Source organism: Melanotaenia boesemani, chromosome 9 (assembly GCF_017639745.1).
Source record: "Melanotaenia boesemani isolate fMelBoe1 chromosome 9, fMelBoe1.pri, whole genome shotgun sequence".
Classification (NCBI taxonomy): Eukaryota; Metazoa; Chordata; class Actinopteri; order Atheriniformes; family Melanotaeniidae; genus Melanotaenia; species Melanotaenia boesemani.
In genome coordinates, this window is record NC_055690.1 from 26915346 (window position 1) to 26937238 (window position 21893).

The 21893-nt window shown below is 38.4% G+C and overlaps 2 protein-coding genes across 2 annotated transcripts in view; one reads left to right on the plus strand and one right to left on the minus strand.

The window, feature by feature from the left end:
- The window catches only part of veph1 (ventricular zone expressed PH domain-containing 1), a 64476-nt gene extending 61769 nt beyond the window's left edge, over positions 1 to 2707 (plus strand). The window contains exons 13-14 of the mRNA XM_041995437.1: positions 952 to 1005; positions 1322 to 2707. Coding sequence (XP_041851371.1) covers positions 952 to 1005; positions 1322 to 1504 — 237 coding nt within the window. The 3' untranslated portion in view covers positions 1505 to 2707. The remainder of the gene's footprint in view (positions 1 to 951; positions 1006 to 1321) is intronic.
- Positions 2708 to 8446: 5739 nt separating this feature from the next.
- Positions 8447 to 17233, minus strand: ccnl1a (cyclin L1a). Its single transcript, XM_041995449.1, has 10 exons — positions 16923 to 17233; positions 16593 to 16667; positions 16024 to 16133; positions 14149 to 14269; positions 13970 to 14034; positions 11038 to 11137; positions 10827 to 10931; positions 10443 to 10693; positions 10214 to 10312; positions 8447 to 10109 (listed from the first exon to the last, which is right to left on the minus strand). The coding sequence occupies exons 1-10, from the start codon at positions 17160 to 17162 to the stop codon at positions 9641 to 9643; spliced, it is 1635 nt and encodes a 544-aa protein (XP_041851383.1). The 5' UTR covers positions 17163 to 17233; the 3' UTR covers positions 8447 to 9640.
- Between the last annotated feature and the right edge of the window lie 4660 nt (positions 17234 to 21893).

A 21893-nucleotide genomic window follows, 5' to 3' on the forward strand; every position in this document is an offset into this window, starting at 1 on the left:
TTTGGTCATGTTTTATGTTGAGTTGCAACATGTTTTAATCCCTCAGATTTGCAACATGACCATTTTTAGTCATCCAAGCAACTGATAGTTTTCATTTCTTTGACCTAAATGACACCTGACCTGAGTTTGCATAAAGTATAAAAGTATAAAGTATAAAATTACTAAATGATCATTTAATGCAAAAATGCACAAAATTTATTCTGAGAAGCATCATGTGGATTACCCTTTACTGACTGGTATATTAGAAAACCTGTGCAAATTATGCATTAGAGACACAAAAACATGTATATAACAAAATAAGTGATTTGTTTTTGCCATTTCAAAACATCTATATCCAAAATTCTCGTAACACTTTTCAGTTCCAGACCTTCGACTAAAACAAACAATAGATCAATAATGCATTAGCAATGCCAGAATTGTTTTATCAACTTCAGAAATTTAACAAATGCATGTAGTTATTTCACAGTGTGTCCTTACTGGGGAACAGACTTTCAGCTCTGCTGACCGAGAGGTAAAACTGCATCTAAGTCTTCTACAAATGAATGCTTTCCAACATAAAGACACACACATGCCACATGAAGGATGTGGATGCTTGCCATGGGTCCCACTTCTTGCTCTGGTTTTGTGGTTTTAGCCACATAACTAACTATGTGGGAAAAGGAAATGTCATCCACACCACCGCACACTTCAGAACACACACATCCATGGAACCAAGGAGGGCAAGACAGAAATAATCAAATTTCCTGCCCTGGGGAAACAATAGAACAACACATTTTACTCGTTTATCCTATCCTATGTACTAGAAACAATAGCAGAGTATTGTGCTTCTGTAATCTGCATCCTAGAGTGAGGCAGCAAAAAGTCACAGATCATTCAAATGCTTAGAATACACAAAGAATACGGTACTGTAGATTTGAGTTACTTATTACAGTCTGTCTTTCCCTTCCACAGAAAGATGAGCTGGATGACATCCCTATTGAGCTGAGCAAGGTGCAGAGTGTCAAGGTGACTGTCATCATCTCTCAAAGCCCTTTTAGCTCAGCAGTTTGCAGAAAACTTTCAGTCTTTGCCACTAATTGTAAGCTTTGCATTGTTAGTAATATCAGCCTGGCCTCACAGCTGGGGTTTACTTCCTGTAGCAAGGCTTTGACTAAGTAACCTTCTAAGATAGCAGATCATATAATTGAACATGATGAAAAGTCTAAGAATGAGTATATGAGAAGCCCAAATGACACAAGTTTTAGACAAGCACCAACTTTCTACAGGATACAGATCTTTTCCCCTTCTCTCCTTCCCTTGTTCATTTTCTTTTTCTATATAGGTGGTAGCCAAAAAGCGCAGAGATCGGGGTCTGCCACGGGCATTTGAGATATTCACCGACAGTAAGACATACGTGCTGAAAGCTCAGGATGAGAAACACGCTGAAGAGTGGTTGCAGTGCATTAATGTGGCTGTGGCTCAGGCCCGAGAGAGGGAGAACAGAGAGGCAACCACATACTTATGAGACTGACCAGCACCAACAGATTACAACATGGATGCAAAGAAAGGCCAGAAAAGGCCAGAAACACTGCCACTAACACTTCATCAACATTACAGCTTTGTGTCTGTAATCTGTCTGTAACCATCTTCAATGTTGATGATGGAGAGGTATCGTCAAGATGACTTATGCAGTATTGTTTTTAGAATAAAGACTCAAAACCAGCAATAAAAGACTGAGTATCCAATAAGCATCTACTCTTACATGTCATGACCTGCTTAAATGTGATGCACATGCTACTGTGGATCAAAAAAATAAACATACAGAACAAAAACAGAACTGGTTGTTGGCATAGGACGTGGTGCAAAACATGTAGCATCATGCAGCATCCAAGCAAAAGTTTTGGAAGCACAGATACTCATCCCTGGGATGCTGCCTGTTAGCAATGGTTCCAGAAATTTACATGATAAACCGCACTGTGGCACCAAAACGAGTCATAAATGCAGAGTTTTAAGATGGGAAAGTAACATAGTTCTTCTTTAGGTTTGTTAACTGACTGAACCAAACAATACATATTAATATTCCTCGTCTGGAATTGAACGACCAAATAAAGCCAACAGAGAAGACTTGAGATTTTAAAATTGAATGATGATGACCAAGATCTTTTTTTTTTTTTCGTGTCATACGGAGAAACAAACACAATAATCGCAGATTTCTTTCAGACTTTTTGCAATAATGTGAGTGGAAAGTTTCTCTTTGAAGCAGGAGCCTAATAAGTTTCAGATGAGGATATTCTCTGGAAATGTGTGTCTGAACGTAAAGGAAAGATAATATAATGTGAGGAAAGGCTTCAGCATTTCAGGACATACCCTTACACACTTTCTTTGCAATGAATTAGGTGTGATTTACACCAACTTTCAAATTACTGTTTGTTAAACATTAAGCTTCAATCAGAGGACAGTTAGCTAGCTAGCTACACTAAGCTATGTAGCAAGCTAGCTAGCTTAGTGTAGTTTGGGTATTTCCTAAGATTGTCAAACTCTTTGCAGTCGTTATGGTTTATATGTGAAAAATGGATACACCTATTTAACCATGAATGTCTGATTAAATCTGTGTTATGTCTTATGTCAGATATTGTTTTCCATCACTAACCAAACCTACTTCCTGTTAAATTCTTGTACTTAAGTTACTTGAAACTAGACTAAAGAATCAATACAGTGCTCAAATTTCTCTTCTTTTGCAATCCTGTTGTGTACTATTTTGCCTTTCCCAAAGGAAAAGTGGCAGATGGCTTTCCCACAGGAGAAACATCTGCTACAATTTACTCCATGTTTTACTAGTGTCTTCTCAGCTGTTGCTTAATATTCAAATCGAATCAAATTAAATTTATTTGTATAACACATGTAAGAAACAACCAAATCAACCAAAGTGCTTAACAATTTTCTGAAGCAAAAGATAAACAACAATAAAACATTTACAAAAGCATACAGTATAATAAAAATAATAATAAAAAAATCCATTTTAATTAGATTTTTTTTTTAGATTAAGAACACCCAAAGTCTTTGAGATATAAATGAGTTTTCAATTCAGCCTTGAAGATATTTATGGATGCTGAAACTTTGATTGAAACAGGATATTTTATATATTAACAAATAAACCACTCACTTCCTAGAAAATCCACACACAGAGAAAACAGAGATAAATTAATGTTTTCTCTGTGGATTTGGAGACTTTGCCAGTTCGGCCATATTCATGTAAGACAATGGGCTGGTTTTGTTTACAAGCTTGTGTTTATGAGATCTTTGGTCCAAGCTATGAGACTGGGTGGAGCAGAAAAAAAACGTTAAAATTTTGCATTATAATTTCCAGTCTTTGGGGGGGGGGGGTTATGTAAAAAGTATAGTAGGGCTTCCGTGAGTTGGTTTTGACCAAACAACAAACACTCATTCAGATATGAAGCACCTCTAATAGTTTGATGTACAATTTTTAGGAAACAGCAGGATGTCACAGAACAATAGCATCTCTGACCAAGACAAAACAAAACTGAATGTGAAAACTAAGTTAAAGCACATCAGGCTGTCCATCATAGGAAGACAGCAAGATGTTGGCTGTGGTTTGATCTTTCTCTTTGTGGGAGGCATTTTGGTCCAAAGAATGTTGTTTATTCTGTGGAGAAACATAGGAAGGTCACCATCTTTGAAACTTCATGTAGGGAACTCATGTAAACTTGGATGACAGCATACACAAGGAGAATGATTCTGTTACAGCCTAGAAAGTCCAGATCCTGGTTCTGTTTTCTTCTGTTTTAACCAGGCAGGGATCAGAAATCCTGAGATCTCTAGTTGCCACTAAATATAACATTTTGGTAAAAAGAGGATCCTACAGTAACAACTATATGAAACACTGTGACTCCCTCATGCTGTTCACTAACTAACCAGGAAGCACATGACAAACATCAAGACGCTGTTAAGCTCTAAAAAACCTGCACCAGTTCACAGTTCAGCTGTAGCAAATCAATTAATTTGTATCAGGTCTAATTTGATGTTTATCTGGATCGACATAAAAAATGTACATGTGTGTGTTTGTCCATTCACCTCTCTGGTTCTGCATGTTTTTAGTTTGGTTAAAAATGTAAAATTGAATGTTTGGAATATTTTAAAAGGCTTAAGGGGGTCTTAATTTTAACCCTTGTGACAAACGAAATCCATTTGGTCAGTTTGCCCCACAGCTAGAAGTCTGTCGGCTTTGGACTTAACTCAACTTTTCCCACTGGCTCAGCTTATCAATGTTTGTGCTTTAACCTGTTTCCAGCCAGCAGAGCTAACCTGCATCTACTTACAAATAATATTATTTACATCATGCCTGTCTCTACTTCCTTTTTCATCTAAGATTTATGACCTATATACACAGCTGGCTTTGCACACCAAAGGCAAAGTATTGGCAGGGTCACAACAAATACTGAAAGGATTAAGATGAAATGTGGTACATATGGGATTTTCTCTTTAGTACACCACACAATGTGTGTAATGTCCCAAATATTGCCATCAAATCTGGTAATTTGATTCTCAAACTTGCACTTTCAGTCATGTTGACAACGTGTCTGTACGATCATGAGTTGCCTCTGAAAGCCAAGAATGAAACATAAACATGAAATGATTCTGAGCTCAGTGAAGAACTGGTGTGGCTCTATGCTCAACTCAACCTACACAATATGTTGGTAATATCACCTGTATTTAATTTTAATTCTGTATCATGCTAAAACTACTCCCTATAAATTCAGCTCAGTTCCTCTGCTCACCATTGAAGTCTGGATGTTTCACTAATCTGGTCTGGTAAACTGACTAAAAGTAGCAAAGTGGGGCCTTCTGAGCAGAAATGTTGGCCTATTTTTGTATTTATTAACTTTTTTTTTTTTTTTCTTTTGACCGAAACACAAACTGTTTGTAAGGTACTTTCTTCATATGAAATATAACTACAGGCAGCTCAGTAACTAGTCTAGAGAACAGATAGAGTAGCATCAGCCTGCCGTCACACTGGAGAATAGTGAGTTTGTTACTTTCACTGCTTTTAAGCACAATGAGATTACACTGGAAACTGTAGATTTGACAAACACTGTGAAGATGAATAATAAGTAATAAAATATCTGAATGTATAAAATCATCCGTCTTGTGTAAAGAATCATAGTTGTTTTTTTCTTCTTTTTTGTTTGATTACATCTGATTTTTACAAAAGGTCAGTATTTATTTGTACCTTAAGTGTTTTGCAAGGCTTCAGTCATGTTCCAGATAAATTAATGAAACAAATTAAATATTTTATGTTGCTGCCACTTACCTTTTCTCTTTTCTTGTTTTTATAGAACTATGAATTAATAATGCAAGCAAATGAATGCTGTATTGTACTGACAATTAAATACGTATTATAAACATGCCTGTTGCACCTTTTGCATGTCTTCCATCTTGTACTTTTGACAGAATTGTTAAATAAATCTGTACAACTCATAACCTCAAGAAATTTCTTTAGTCTTTTTGAGTCTTGTCCCCATGTGGGCTGATTTTTGGTGCAAGGATTGAAAATGTTTAGTATATGACTAGAGCAGTTAAGTTTATTACTGGAAGGTGGAGTTTGTGAAGTAATCCTGGATATTCACATCTGGATTTTCTACTTTTATGTTGTTATTCAGTATGAAAAAAACCCATTTAGGGACAGCATATCTGGTTCTATGTGTCCTTTCCTGGAACCAGTATGACTGCTGGTATATGAATCAGTTTGGTACTTTATCACTACTCATTGCTTTGTGAAATAAAGGTTAGTGTATTTTCTCACACATGTTGTACAAAATTATTGTTTAATTTGAATTTTATGAAAATAGTTTCCAAAAATTCTTTAAATAATCTTTTTTTTTTTTTTCTTTCATTGGGCTTGAAGCCAGTCTAGGCTTACACTCAGTAATTCTTGGACATGTTACTAATACAGAATCAGTCAATAGTCAGCAGTCCTTCTCACATGACGTAGCTAATCACTTGACATACCCTAAACAGTCATTATGTTCCCATTTCAAGCATTTAGAAACTCAAGGAAACAGATTCCCCGTAAAAAAAAAAAAAAAAAAAAAAGAGCACTTCAAGTACCAGATTTAGAGGATGACTCAGTGAGAGGTTTTATATAACACTTGGCATTAAGGTGGAGTTATGTGACTGAACTTACACAGAGCTTCTCAGAGTGCTTACCACCTACTTAAATTGATTGTGTTCAAATAAATCAGTTAATCTTCAAAACACAATTGTGAACAATAAATATTCCCACATATTTTATAGTAATTTCATTTCTTTTTCCACTGTGATGGCCTCACCTACAGCCACATGTCTAAACTATATGCATCAAAATTATGACACAGTTTGTTTGAACATGCATTTAGCATTAAATTAATTTGTTCTGTTTGGAAGTGTGCACATTTAGTTATCTTTGTATTTTCAACTTTGTTTTTTTTCGGTGAGTTCCCCTCTGTTTTCTGCTTATTAGGTCAGTTTGGTTCTTTAACGTTTGGTCAGTTTTATTTGAAAGCTAGTTTGAAGTTAAATTTTTTGGTAATTTATCATTATGACTTTTGTTTGGTTTTGTTCATTTGGCGCCGTTTTTCCTCTGTAGTTTTTGTATACATTTTTTGGGGTAAATAAAACCCAGTTTTCTGAAACCGCCATCTGTGTCCTCATGCTTGACCAGCTTGGTCCTTCACATTAACCTCAAATATTTGATGTAAACATGCAAACACAAGCAGAATGCCATCATAAAGATCTTCGTCCAGTGATCGAGTCACATGCGTGTGCCTTTTTAACCACTTTTCTATGGAGAATTAGAAAAATTAAAAATGAATGAGGAAGGCCCATCCTCTCAGCAACACCTCACCAACAGGAGTCAGACCTTATAAAAATTTAATCTATCTTTAGTGACATCTCCTGAGGTAATTTGTTTGCTTTGGGACTCACATCATACACTCTCGCCCAGGCAACCCATCCAGGGTTGATCAAGGCCTGACTTGAGTCCTGGCAACATTGGCCGACTACTTGGACCATTTAATCCATATTCTCCTAGAAACTTACTGTGGACTCTATGCTGGACTTGAGAGCTCTCTTTTTTGCAGCTCCTGTGATGCCAAGCATGCAGCAAAGCCTCTACACCAGTGCTATTCAATTCGGTCCTACGAGGGCCGCAATCCAGCAGGTTTTCCATGTATCCCTGCTTCAACACACCTGACTCAAATTAATTAGTCATTGTTCAGAACTTGATTGGCTGTTAGATCCATTTAATTTTAGTCAGGTGTGTTGAAGCAGGGATACATGGAAAACCTGCTGGATTGCGGCCCTCGTAGGACCGAATTGAATAGCCCTGCTCTACACCCTACCTCTATGGGCTCGCAGTAATTTAACCATTTATTCATTAAACAAACAGGCGCCTCGGTAGCATGTGGAGGAACTATACACAGCTACAGCAGCCTGGCACCTCCTCATGCTGGTTACCAGCTCGGTCAAATGCTGCTATAGGATGGCATTCCATACTTCAACCAGCATCTGTCACAAGTCAGCTGATATGGGTGTGTTGGTCACTCTGGCACCAACAGCACACCCAAGCTGATCCGGTCAGGACTGCAGGCAGGTCATTCCAACCTCTTCATTCCCAAATTCTGGAAGTAGTCTCTGATAAACCCCACTCTGTGGGAGCGACTATTGTCATCTTAGAGGATAAAGCTTGACCCCAGGCTGTTGTTGAATCTCATCTTCAGAACTCTCTACATAGAAATGGCCTCCAATGATGACAAGCCTTCTTTTTCAGTGATGGGAGATGCTGCCCAAAGCATCACTGCTTCCACTAAAAGTTGTTATCCTATCAGTGCAGCAGTCATCCATATAATTTTAATACATTTCATGTCAAACTTGCTGCATAAAAATTTTTTGTCAAAGCCAATTTATCATTAGTCAACTTTGGTCCTAAAGAAATGACTGTATTAAGCATGGTTGTGGTATTTCAATGTCTATAAACTGATTAAATTTGTATTTGTTGATTTTCTAGCCTTCCTTTTCTTAATCAGTGTTATGAAACTGTCTTCTTATAACACATAACCCAATGTTTATCAAAACTGAACTCGTGTTGTAAACCTGCTGTAAAATGGCCACATCTAATTAGACCAACAGCGCCCTCTAGTGGAAGGAAAACGTTTTTTCCTTAAACATTTGTTACTTTTGTTTTACACACTACCTCAGTTATAACTATAGTAAGACAGATGTGGCAAGATAAATGATAAAATCTAATTTTTAGTTTAGATGCAACTACCAGTGCACATTAAGCACATTAACTTAGAGAAAGAAACAAGACAAATTATGTTTCAGAGCTCAACCAAGTCTGTCTTTCTTCCTCAACTATGTTACTTTGTCCATCAGAATTTTATTTAACTTGTAAGAAAAAACAAAAAACGTCTGTAACATAACTCATTTATTAATGAATAAAAATTTAACATGACGTGCAGACTGAAAACCAGTGTAACAAACCAATGATCCTAAAACATTTTTTAACCAATTCCGAAGACCCTGTTGGGAAGGAGGGGCAAAAAAAACAAAAAACAAAAACAGTAATTTACTTTAAGCAACTTAAAACTGTAGAGAATTAAAAAAACAGAAAAAAAAGAAAAAAGAAAAAGCCTATTAACCTCTTTATGTGCAAACATATAGATCTTTCCTGAATGACATTTTTTATTTTACATTTATTCAAACCTTCCACTGAACAGCTCGCTTCTATAAATCAAAGCGTTCACATTTTGTCAGCGGATATCAATCCTTTACACTGTAAATGGGTTTATCCAAAAGTTTATAACTTTACACGTTGAACCAAGAATACAAGAGTAGGCTAGATGATTCTGAGGTGTGTTAGGGATTGGGGGATAAAAATACGACAAAGCCCTGGGGTTGATGTTTCATAGCCGCCTTCCCTGTTTTACTGACAATGAATGGGCTTTCAGGGTTTCTCAGATGCAAAGCCTTTTGCCATCTCTGCCAGACACCAGTACTGGTGTGTTGCAGAGTACATAAAACAGCAACTAATACTTTATTATTAATGATAAATGTTTTTTTTTGCACTACTATTTCTGCATTATTTGTCGATGCAGAAAATACAGGTGTATGACTGGCAAATTTACAAATGTTTGTGTCAAAAAGCCCAGTAGATGTATGGATATACTAGATTTGTTTTAATATTAGAGGCTGGCTTAAGGATTCAAAATTACAAAAAAAAAAAAAAAAAAAAAAGAAAAATCATTGGTCAGATCTAGGATGCATTGAGAAACCCAGAAAGCCAAGCTATTGGAGTGTTGCCCTGTAATGCACTAAAAACACAAGGTTGACATGTTCTGTCAGTCATGGTCGCGTGACTACAGAGTGCTTTGCATGTTGACTTTTCTTTTTTCACCAACAAAATACATGTCAACATTATCATCTGGTCAGTACTTTTATTTAGCATGTTTCCATCCAGCTTGCTTTAAATGAACAAACCAGGGGTCCCACTGCTACAGAGCACAAGCCACTGTAAGTCAAAGGACATGTCCAACTTGATCTCCATTTGCATAAACTGAAAATACTGAAGTAACCATCAGTCCCAGAATTTGTCTGTCAATGTGCCTCAGCGCCGGTGACGGCTGTGTCCTGAGTGCCCACTACTGCTGTGATGTTTGCTCTTGTGGCCACGCTCTCTGTCTCTGTCGTAGGACCGAGACCTCTCCCTCTCCCTTCTGTCTCGATGTCCAACTCCTCGCTCGTGCTTGTGTTTCTTTGAAGAGAGATCGAAGGAGCTGCGGTCTCTGTCTCTTTCCCGTTCCCTTTCTCTGTCCCTGTCTCGGTCCACCTTGACAGGAGTGCGAGACCTTGACCGAGACCGCGAGCGCTTCCTCTTGTGTCCAGACCCGCCACCTCCACTGTTGCTGTGACGTCCACTAAGCTTGGAGTCACTATTGCTGTGATGGCTGGACTTGGACTTGAGGTGGGGGAGGAGGGGTGATGGCTGATGTCGCCGAGGCGATGGGCTGCGGCTATGAGAGCGAGAACGCGACCGCGAGCTGTAGGTCCCTGAGCGACTGCGTCTGCTGTTGTAACTGGAAGCACAAGTGAAAAGAAAAAGATGAGGAACAAATTTTGAGTTAAAAGGATTTGTAAATAATAGTATATATATGAATAGTACATATATGAAGAAGCTTACTGTCTTCGAGGGGAGCGGGATCTAGACCGTGACCGTGTTCTTGAACGAGAACGACTTCCACTTCTACTGTTTCTTCCGATCTTTACCTCCTTCCGTAACCTGTGATGAAAAATTAGACGTCTCAAAATACAGATGCATAAAAGCCCAGCTTGATAACAGACAGCTGGCAACTCTTATTTAAAAAAATCTTAACACCTAAATATCTTGCAAGCAAAAACATGTTTCTTACCCATTATGTGGACTCTTGTTGACCTGAGTCCGGCTGTCCGACTCCTTCTTAACGGTTTTAATTGCCTGGGGATTTGGGGACTTCTCTTCCACTTTCACATTTGGGGAGCAGGGTTTGGAGGCAGGAGAGAAGCCACCCAGTGTGGACAGGGCTGGGGTACCATCAGGGTTCAGACCCTTGGCCTTTAGCTTAGCCTCTGCCAAAAACACCTTCCGTCGCTCCACTTCCTTCTCCAGCTGCTCGTAGTTAGGCTGAAGGAGAAAAATTACAACAGTGTCAGTTCCTGTAAAAACTGGAATGAGAGGGTAATAAGGTAATCATCGGTGTGAACAGTGTTTCCTTTGTGGGAAGCAGTTCATATGTCATGCCCATCAAAGTAATCACCTTCTTCCTGGTGTAGAGTTTGAGGGTTGTGATGCAGATCTCTTTCATTTCATCTTCACTAACTCCAAACAGCAGGTACCAATGAGGTCTAGATGGCAGAGGTATCTGGAAAAGGTACAAACAAGGTTAACCTTAAAAAGGAACCACAGTGTACAGCTATGAATTATTTTTACATAAGAGAAGAGTGCATGTGGTCAGCACTTGCTGATACCTGGAGAGCCCGGGCAGCGAGGTAAATGCAGGCACAGGCGATGGTCTCAACTTGGAACCTCACAAAGACATTTGTCCTCAAGCTATCATTCATGTAGTTCCTATAAACACAAACAGAACACAAACAAAAACATAGAATCTTTTCTATATAAAACCAACTTTCATCCAAACTTTTAGAAGCTGCATCAATTGTCAAGTAGTACCACCTTATCAGGACTTAAAAATATTTTTCCTCCACATACTGTTTTATCTCTAGCCACGAATTTGTCATTTCTGAAGATTCAACACCTTAAGTGGTGAGAGATAAGTATTTTCATTTGCCAGGTTTAACTTTGTCCATTTCTCTCTGGGGCAACCACAAGAGTGCTGTATGTCACAAATACAGCATAACCAAACAAATAGGATCTGAGAATAAAATTATATAAAAACTAATACAAGGCCAACTGATGACCTGCCAAGACCACCTTAACACACGATTTAATGCCAAGATGACACATGATAGACAATGTCACATGCCTTGTAAGTTGGGGAACATGCACATAGATGTCAAACAATTCTCTAGAAAGCAGCTGTGACTTAGTTTAGATCTGAAAGGAATAAGAAAGCACGGCATGTATGGGAGCATGCAGATGCTACCTTTTACAATTCAGTAGCATGATGTACCCAAATGAATCAAAATGGTCCAAATAGAGAAGCGAGCACTGTAATCACCGTGTCAGCAAGTTCTGGGTGCATAATGCTCCACTTAAGAGCTTTAAAGCCACAAAACTGAAACCAACCTCATCTGATCACTGAGTGTGTGTCTGCATCTACAAACATTAAGTGACAAGCAATGGCCTCCCGTTTTGGGCGGAGTGAAATCTCTCAGGCTACACAGCAGATTATGTTGTCTAAGAATTGTCAAGGACAAGGGATAAATGAGATTAGCACTTGGGAGAGCATGAGGAAAGAAAACTGCCAGGGTGTGACTAGGTGAAGACAAGGTAGCATGACCATCTATGTTTTGAAGAAGCATAGAATTCAAAACAAGGGGAAAAAAAAAGGATAAAAATGACAGGATGGTTGACAATTCAACAATGAGCCATTTTAAAGACATATTCCAGCTACAGCCAGTCAAAGCCCAAATGTTTAGAACTGACACTTTACCAGATGAATTACACCTTTTGTGTCAATGTCCACCTACATTTTACATGCATGTTGCTCCAGGGTTGAGTTTTCTACAAAAACTAGATACCTGCCATGCTGGAATTAAACTTTGTCAAACTTGTCAATTAACCTTCTGGGGTTGATGGATATGCTGCCGTGTTCAGACTGAATTACTCATTTAAAAAACTTCTGTCGACAGAGAAGATGTTTCACTTTTTAAATTGTGTTGATAAATCAGGTAAAACCAGAGTTAGAATGAAAAGTATATGGCATTTTGTCTTGTGAATATCACTGCCACATTTGGTGAGTGCTTGGTGCAGGAAGAAAAAGTAAACAGCTGATTTACTAACACTCCCTAATATCCCCACATGAGCTGTGTGGCATATGGTGATACCCGTTTTGTTAATAGTTGCATAAATATTGCCTGAGATATTGCTGCATTTTCGTGTAAACTGCCAACTTTGCTAAATTTACCCACAAGTTTCTAAAGTCAGCTATTCATGTTTGCAATTGTAGTTATTCAAGTGGTTCATCAGCTATCGCAAAAAAAAAAAAAATTCTATTTTTCCTAGTTGGATTTTGTATTTTTTTTTATACGATAGACTGTTAATACAGTTAGTCAAAATAAATACGGTACAAATTCAACGTAGTGTTGGGCTGAAACGGATGATACCAAACAAGACATGCTAAACTGTTTTAAAGGTTCAGTATAAAAGGCCAATTTACCCTAAACCCCAGAGTGTTAACAACAAAAATCAGAAAAAAAAGACCCAACGAGTCGGTCAGTGTGAAACTGCTACTCCAATGCTACTACACAAACACATGGCCGATGGATTGTGACTGCTCCGTGGGAGAGACAGGTCCTTGGAGCCAAAATCTGAGAACTGGATCAGCCTGGAAGACAGACACATGTCTGGACACCATGTCAATTGGAGACAAGACACAGTATTCTGTCAATGTAAAAGTAGGCAGGTAAACTGGGCAAAAAAATATTGTGATCTGGCTAAGTTTACTTCATTGATAAATGCAAGTAAACTAGAACAAGATAGAAAATTATCTATCTGTAGTTACTTGGCAAAAAAGAGATTACAGTTGAGAACCTTTGTAGCAAGACCAAAAATACAAATCCTTTTTGACACCCAAGAGAAAACAAGTTGATGCTGGCTGTTGGGAAAGGCCCGCCCGCCCCCTTCAGTGAATCTCGGCATTGGGATTGGCTGTCAGGAGAGGGGCAGCCAGCCAATGGGGGGAGCTTCCTGAGGTCATGTGGTTGGAGGAGGCAGAGTTCAGAGGTTCTTTATGTGACTTACCAGCATGGACTACCCTTTAATCAAAGAGTAGAGAGAAAGGACAAAGTTAAACCAAGTTCCCTGGGCACTGAAAATCAAACAGACTTAACAGCAAGCCATGTAAGGGCAGACAAAAGTGTGAAACAAGTAGCAGATTTGCATCAAAACAAATTGCTTCATCTCAAAAAAAAAGCGGAAGGAATCAAATGGAGTGAGGGAATGTCGCTGTCAGACCTGGGCAAAATGGTTGTAGAGCACGTTTCAAATTTGTTTTTCCCAACATGAGCACTTGAATATCAGACGACTGACAGGTCTCTTTTCTACAAGTGGGGTTGCCCCAGGTTTCTCGCAGATATAGCAAGTACTCCTCAGGAATTCAAAACATTTGAAACTTGTACAGCTCCATCTTAAGCCCAGGTCTGCTGGCACTTCTTGCAGACATGACACAGGTTGCTGCTGTGGGGATGGTCAACATAGAAAAGAGCAAAAGGAACTTACCAAGCCGTCTGGACCAGTGTCTGGTTCTTCTCACATTCCAGGACTTGAAGGTACATGACGATAATCTGAAATGGCACATGAACTACATGTTAACAGAGAAACATTTAGAGATGTAACTGGGCAAACTCAGAGAAATCAGCAGGCAATAATATAAAAAAGAATTTGAGATTTTAACTCACCTTGTGTGGATGCTTGACATGCACACAGAAGCCCAACTCCTTCAAGACCCGGCGTTCCGCTTTGATGACTTGGTTTTTGGTATTTATGTAGTTCTGATCAAGTATCAATGGACTTGGATTCCTAGTTTTGTTTTTAACAAAGGAATCAAAATAAAACATTGTTTCCCCTTTCCGTAATAAACGTAAAGAGAAGACAGTGCCCTTTTGAATTCTTGCACTTTTTCTTTTTTCCCGTTTCAACCAACTTAAAGCAACAAGATGCATGCCTGACAGTATGCTGGGGATTGTGGACTCCTGTGGTTGCAGTAAAAGGCTTGAGGATCTGTAGATTGCCCCTGAATCTGAATCACCCCTTACCACAGCTTTAACAGAAATATCAACTCAGATCATCACCAGTTACTTTAAAAAAATCATAAAACCGCTTCTTTTCCTTCAACTAAAACCTCAGACAGGAAAAAAAAACATGTAACTAAGCCAACTGCTGCAAATAGTTTGCACTTGTGCGTAAGTCAGTATAAAGCTGAACTAAGTTAGGTTGCCAGACAAGCTTTTCTAAGCACAAATATTCACAAAAGGGAAAAGAGCTTACACTCTCACTTCACTACACTGAACCAGTTAGTTACATGACGGCTAAACAGTTTACTTAAAAACACTGATAAGTTTTACTTTGAGGTAAATAAATTAAATGAAAACAAATCACAGTAAAGATAAATAATTAAAAATAACTATGAATTTTCATGTAAACCCTTTTTAAAACCAAGTCTGTTCAAATCAGTTGTTTTTACGGCCACTCCACCACAGTAGTTATAACTCTTACATCATGACATACAACACTTCAGGTGGAAAATGTCATGCTACAAAATCTCATGCGTTACATAAAACACTTTCAAGGATAAAAATACTATCCTTAACCGAAAACTGGAAAAAAAACATAACATATCCAGTTAGGTACGACACAATTACCCTCACAATTGACACAATTTTACAGCATATAGTGTGCAACTTTTGCTTTACAGTGCATGCACTGGCCCTAAACAAAAACAGATCTCACATGGACCCCGAGCAACAAATTATTTACTCAAAGTCAAACTTAAAAAAACAAGGTGATATTTCTGTTGAAGCCATGGATTACAGCAGGTGAATGGACTTTTGATTTTGACGCACAATTAAAATGCATTGAGGAGCAGTCAGAAGAACACTACATTACCCAATGGTCCGCAGATTGACACAGAGAAACCCAAAGCACAAGACTGAACCACAGAAGTCCTCAAAGTGCCCCATGGGCCAAGGACCTTCGGCCAACCTGTCATCCCCGATCCCAGTGCCCCGCGGTGGCTCAGACCACGGGAGTCTCCCACAGGAGCGGGTGGGGTGGGCCTGGGGGGAGGACAGAGACCCCCTCGCATCATGGTTGTCATGCCGACAGCTTCATCTTACGTACCATTCCACATCACCCAGGCTTTGGTAAATGTAGCTGGTCGCTGTTAGTTGGTTGCAAGGGAAAAAAGAAGCCAAGTTAATGCCAATGACTAAAATACTGACAAAGACATGAGGCACAATAAAAGCAGATATGCCTCACATTTTACTAAAATATGAATTGTTCCTATTAAAAATGGGTTTGTTGAGAACACATTTCAATGATGTCAATTTGATGTCAAATGTAGACATTTATACTTCTGAAACTACCAGTGAAGCTGAAACTGAAAAGTTTTAAAATGGTTTAGAGTGCATGGATAAACAGAAGGGCACTTTCACAGCAAAAACAGATAGGCAGATTACAAAATTTTACAACAAATGCAATGTAACAGGATCCATATTGACACTTAAAGTAAAATCCACAAAAAAACAACACTTGGATTTAATGTTTCTACTTACTTTTTCCCTCTGATCTGTCTCAGGTGATGAAAAACATTGATGACGTCTCGTATTCGTCGTGGTGCTTCTTCAATCTTAGAGGCCAAATTGATACAAGCCATGGCAACAATCTAAAACAAGAATACAAAAAAAAGAAGAAAAAAGTTTGAAGGGCGAGTACAGAAACTTTAAGAAGGTATCCCAAGGTAGGGTTACCTACAAGAGTAACCACTACAACCATCACCATCCCAACGTATTTGAAACAAAGTTATGTGGTCCTTCAGTTTTACCTTTGTTCAATACATTTTGCAGTGATGGCATCTTAGTTTCCCCACTGTGGATCACGTTGATCAAAGCTAAAAACTAAACCTCACATAACTCATAATTTGCTAAAGTAAATTATTCTGTTTAAAGAATACTAACATCCTAAATTAATGTTCTGCATCGTCCCTTTTGTAGTCCTTGTATTTTTTCGCACTCTAAAGCCACCCAGACAACATGGCTGCCACGAACGTAATCATAACGTTTCCCTGTATTACTGTCGCCGGCCTACTAGAAACTGAAACACCCAATAACGTGAACAGACTTACCTCGAAGCTGTGCTTGACGAAAGACTTGGAGTAGAAAAACCGATGAAAAAGAACCTGCCCTGTTGCCATTGCCACCTGTAGAGGAAAAGATAAATACAGGGTGTTTATAATAGTTCTTATGTAAACCGGCCTAACCTTGCACAATGGGCCGCCGCCATTTTAACTCCACCACGCCAACGTCAAGAAACTAACATTAGCAACCTGCTAACAACCGGGCTAGGGCTAGATCAGATAAAACGTAAAAAAAATTCCACTACTTGTGCTGTTTTATCGACAAAAAAGCAACTAACGTGTAGTCTTTGTGTCTTTAAAGTATTATACAGGTTGTACCTGAGGCAAGCGAAGAAGAATTCCAGCTGACTGAATCAGTTCACATCCCAGGATGCGGAGGTCGGTCTCTGTGTTCAGGTCGAGGCCGTCGAGCATCGACGGTGTAGGAGAGAGCCTTTCCTCCGGTATAAGCGAGTTGTCTATCGTAAGGTACACTTCCGAGTAAACTTTGTCACCGATGAGAATACCATCGTTGTTGGTAGATGCAGTGGATGATACAGAGAGCGGACCTGCGGCCATCGTTACCAAACACAGCCGTTAGCAGCTACAGCTCAGCCACTCTCGACAAACCGATGGCGGACACAATGACAAAGCACCTGACGTCACCACCCTGTGGAATAAAAAAAACGTGCACATCCGCGGTGGAAAATAGCCTCGTAAGTTTGAATTGTTAGGCACTTTTTTCAAAGTCTTACAAACAGATTAAAATATAGTTTTTGTTTTAAACAAAAACATTAAAATTTTAATTTATTTTTTCTTCCCACAGATTTACGAATTGCAAAAAGGAGACAGCTTAAAGACTATTATCTTAAACTTTGTTATTATTAAGACGTAGGCTAATTGACAATTAGATTAATAAACACACCAATGAACTACTTATAATAATATATATTTTATATTTTCATTTTATTTCCTAACTTTAAACAGTAAGACTTCTCTTTGTAACTTTGTAATTTTTACCCCTAATGTATTTAAGCTTAAAAATGAAGAGAAATAACCTTTTAAAATACTTATTACCAGAAGCCTAAATATATAAAATGTCAATCAACTATCAGAAAAACGTGTGTATATGTATTTCCGACGTAACCCAAAGGCAGAGGCAGGAAACAGGTCACTTATGGTTGGTGTGACGTTTCTTACAGGAAAGTCCGGACTTCTCACAGCTTCCATTGGAACATATCCATCCGCCAATTTCAAAACGAAAAAAAAGAAAGAAAAAAGAAAGAAAGGCAGAAAGAAAGAAAGAAAAACGAAAAGAAAAAAAAAACATTACATAAAAACAGATCATATCAGAGTACCATTTTCTTTAGGTTTATTAAGAAATCTTCATATGTGTACACTGTCCACTGTACACACAGTAGGCAGTGATTTTTGTAATGTCTACTTTTTAATAATTGTTCAAATACTCATATAGAATTTAGATTATTTATAGTAATCTCAGTTGCAAGATTCTTGGCCGTGTCAAGTCAGATACAGCTTTATCTGAACAGTTTGTACAGGGTACACCGTGTTCATTCACAGCTCAACTACCACGACTTTATAGCCCGAAGCCCTGCAGTTACTAAAAAATGCCAGGAGAGGACAGGAAAGAACCACCAAAGAGTCCGATAATGGGTGACCCAAATGAAGTAGTGGGTATCCTTCTACAAGGTCTCACTTTAAATTGAATCAACCTGATGCTGCAATGCAATAGATTTAATTAAATGTATTTATCAGGAACTATTTATTAACGTCATCCAGCTTAAATTATTGACAGTATCAACCTTTAAGAGAATTTAGAAAAGAAATAGTTTCCAAAAAGCAAATACTAGTGTATCCAAGAAAGAAAAATGATTAACCATTTTCTTCTTGTTCCTTATATCTATCATAAAAAAGAAGGTGCAGAAATCTGCCAGGCAAATATAAAGTCATTATGCCCTGTGCACAGGAGAAAACAAGGTGCACACACAGCTTACAGATGGAGGAAACGGATAGGTCAAGGAACCTGATTACCTCTGAATCCACTGCCATTTTTATTTAGTCATGCTTGGTTATTTATTTGCCACTAAAGCTACTATAAGCAATAGCTACCATCATGTTAACACAACACTTTCTACTTTCATAGCCTGTCCGAGGTTCCACGAGGCACATAAGAGATATCCGCCCACCCACACTCAGAGGCACATTTACCTGCCTCAGTTTTACTCATAAACCCCATGAAGTGGCAGACTGAAGCCTCATTGTCCTTGCCATTAACCAACACCTCCAACCAGCACCTCAGGCCCTGCACTTACGCAGTTACCACGACAACAAGAATACTGAGCATTCTTTCTCTGGTTGCCCGGGTGACACTAATTATAGGGTGTGGGAGGACTCGTGGGACGGCAGAATTCCAAAACGACCATAACGACTCAGAAGAGAGGCGTTCAGGGACACCCAGTGACGAACAAGGGCTTAGTTATACACACATGCCACTCCTCAGAGCGTGTGTGTTTACAAGCAACTCGCACAAATTCCCTGGGGACACGTGTGCATGCCTGCCCTACTACGATAATTACTGCGAGGGGGGGTCGCAATCCCACTCTTTGTGCATGGTGTGCGTGTTTGTACATATGAATGTTAGCATGCATTGGCATTTGTTGAGGCTGATTAAATTTGAATGGTACACAGATTAAATCATAATTTGGGGCATATTAATGGGATGATGGGATATGGGATAATGCTTGTTTGGCATGTATAGAGGTGTAGAAAGACTTTCAATGAGTTGATCTATTAAAACTGAATCTCACTCATACACATGCTTCCCCACTCTTTTTTAAACATACAAACCAGAAAGGACGTTATGTCTACAAAGCTACAAAGCAAGGGCACAAGCAAAGGAAAAAGTCCCAGTAAAAGAGCAGAGAGGGGGAATAAAGGAGACCTGACCAAATCAAAAATAAAGTAAAGGCACAGATAGCTGAAGGGGAGAGACTGAGGGGTGAAATGCTTTTTAATAAGAGGGTCAAAGGGGTTGAATACCCCAAGAAGGCTGAAGAGATTAAAAGAATATTGACACAGAGGCACATAAATGTGTGTGCCAAAGGTGCTGAAGGTTAAAAAAAAGAAAAGCGAGTGTTTGTGTTGTGAGAGAGACAGACAGAGAAAGTGTGTGTGGTCAAAGACTGTATTGTGGCATTAGGAAAAGGAAGCACAGCGCCTCTGACTGGAATAGAAAGAAGTTATGCCTTCATACGTTTGACTTCCACAGCAGAAATGCAGGTCATAATGGGAACATGTATAACAAGGACAAAAGGAAAGGTCAAAGGTCAGTAAGTGAGCTGCTGTCAAAAGGTCAGCTTATGTCTTTTCATGGTAGACATGTTCTAACTTCTTAAATCGTACACAAAATTAATAATATTAATAACTTCATTCCATTAAGTGTTGATAAAACCACTGTCAATGAGTTAGAGTTGATGGTGTTGTTTTTTTTATCTTTCGCATGTAAAAGGATGTAGCCACTGTAACATCATTGCTTTATGAACTGTTGTTCAGGTTTTTGCCATTACCAAATCAGAACAAGAAGGTGGAGCAGGAGTGTTGGACCAAAATACAAATCTTTTAGGCTTACTATGCTTTTAATTATTGAAGTAATTTAAAAAGGAACAGCAGAACACTGATTAGATCATTTAATAGCAATTAATTGACCTGTGGGAAAAAATCTATTGAGAAAATTTTTTGAATGAGCTTCTTTTGGAGCCAGTTCTGTTTTGGTTTGACTTTTGACAATAACTTACAGCACCATCTTCCAGCTTGTGCTCTGTCAATAAGCTTACACAAAACCTTTAAGCTAAGTGGAGACGTGGCGCATGCCAAAAGAAGAACCCACTACATTTTGGTTTGGATCCATGTAGAATTAAGATAGAAAATCAGCTTTGCCGAGTCTTGGTTTACCTTTTGTCAGCTGGTTATATTCCTGTAACTATGTACCTAAAACGTTGTACTTAATATTTAAAGAGAACAGTAAAAAAACAAAACAAAACATCAAGGAGCTTAGTTTTCAGGTGATAGCATTTTGATTTCAAATATAATTCAAGTTTTCAGCATGCTCTTTGAATCACATCACATGGGGATCAATTCTCTCTTTTTACATTTAATAGCAAAATTACCAAAAAGCTGCTCTGTGCTGGGATGGACTATCAACAAGTCAAAGAGCCCAGCATTATGCCATAATAAGCTCCTCACCAAATTTAGCCTTTAAAAAGTGAAATGTGTAAAGTTGGAAAACAACTGGGTGTCACACTGCAGCAGCAGAATCCAACTCCAACACAAATAGACAAAATTGAAAACTAAACCTAACCCAGAGCCATAAAAACAGCTTATACATCTTTGTATTCGTGTGAAAACCAACTTAAATGCTCTGAGACAGAAGTTGATCTAAGTTCTAAGACATAAAAACTGGAAAAAAGTAGAATCCTGGCTTTGTTTTATGGAGAAAGAATTTATTTGATCTAGTATTGAAGTTCCAGGCTACAATGTTTATGTAATAACCTTTAAATACAAAATTAGTGCATATATTTAAAGTTTCTAAACATGAACTCAGCTTCCAAATAAAGAAAAATGAGTCTTTAGTAATTGCCAGAAGTATGGTTGCCTTCAGGGAACTGGTATTTTATAAGACTGCCCCCACAGTCATGCAATTAATATTACAGAAGGGCACCTAACTACAGTTTCTGGTGGACCAGTTTCTGGTGAGCCTTACCTTTTGATTTTTTCTTTTTTTGGGGGGTGGTTTAGAGCTGCTAGAAGCTGTGTAGATGGGTAATACTGATCCCTCCCATCTCTTTATGTACATCGTTTGACAGAACTGGTATTATCAGATTTTAGACGCAGCAATAACAACCACAAAGTAATTTACGGTTAAGTTGTTCAGATTGTGTATTCATACAAATATCTTGGCACTGTTCTTGACTGTAAGCTCAGGTTTGATGTGAATAGTGAGTCTGTGGTTATTAGAGGCCACCAGGGAATCCATCTGAGGAGGAGACTGAACTCTTTTAATGTCAGTTAGACCATTTTAAATAACTTTTATTGTTCATTTGTGTTACAAATCCCCCAGCTCGCTAACAATTTGTTTAAGCATCTTAACCTTTTCCTTTATCTGTTGGTTCAATGGTTTAATTGCACTCCAATGTTAAAACTTGTTCTCAGATTATTGGAGTCAGACAAAGAGACCTTACTTCCCTCTGGGAACTTCAGGTTATTAAGAAAGCAAAAACCATGATCAGTGAT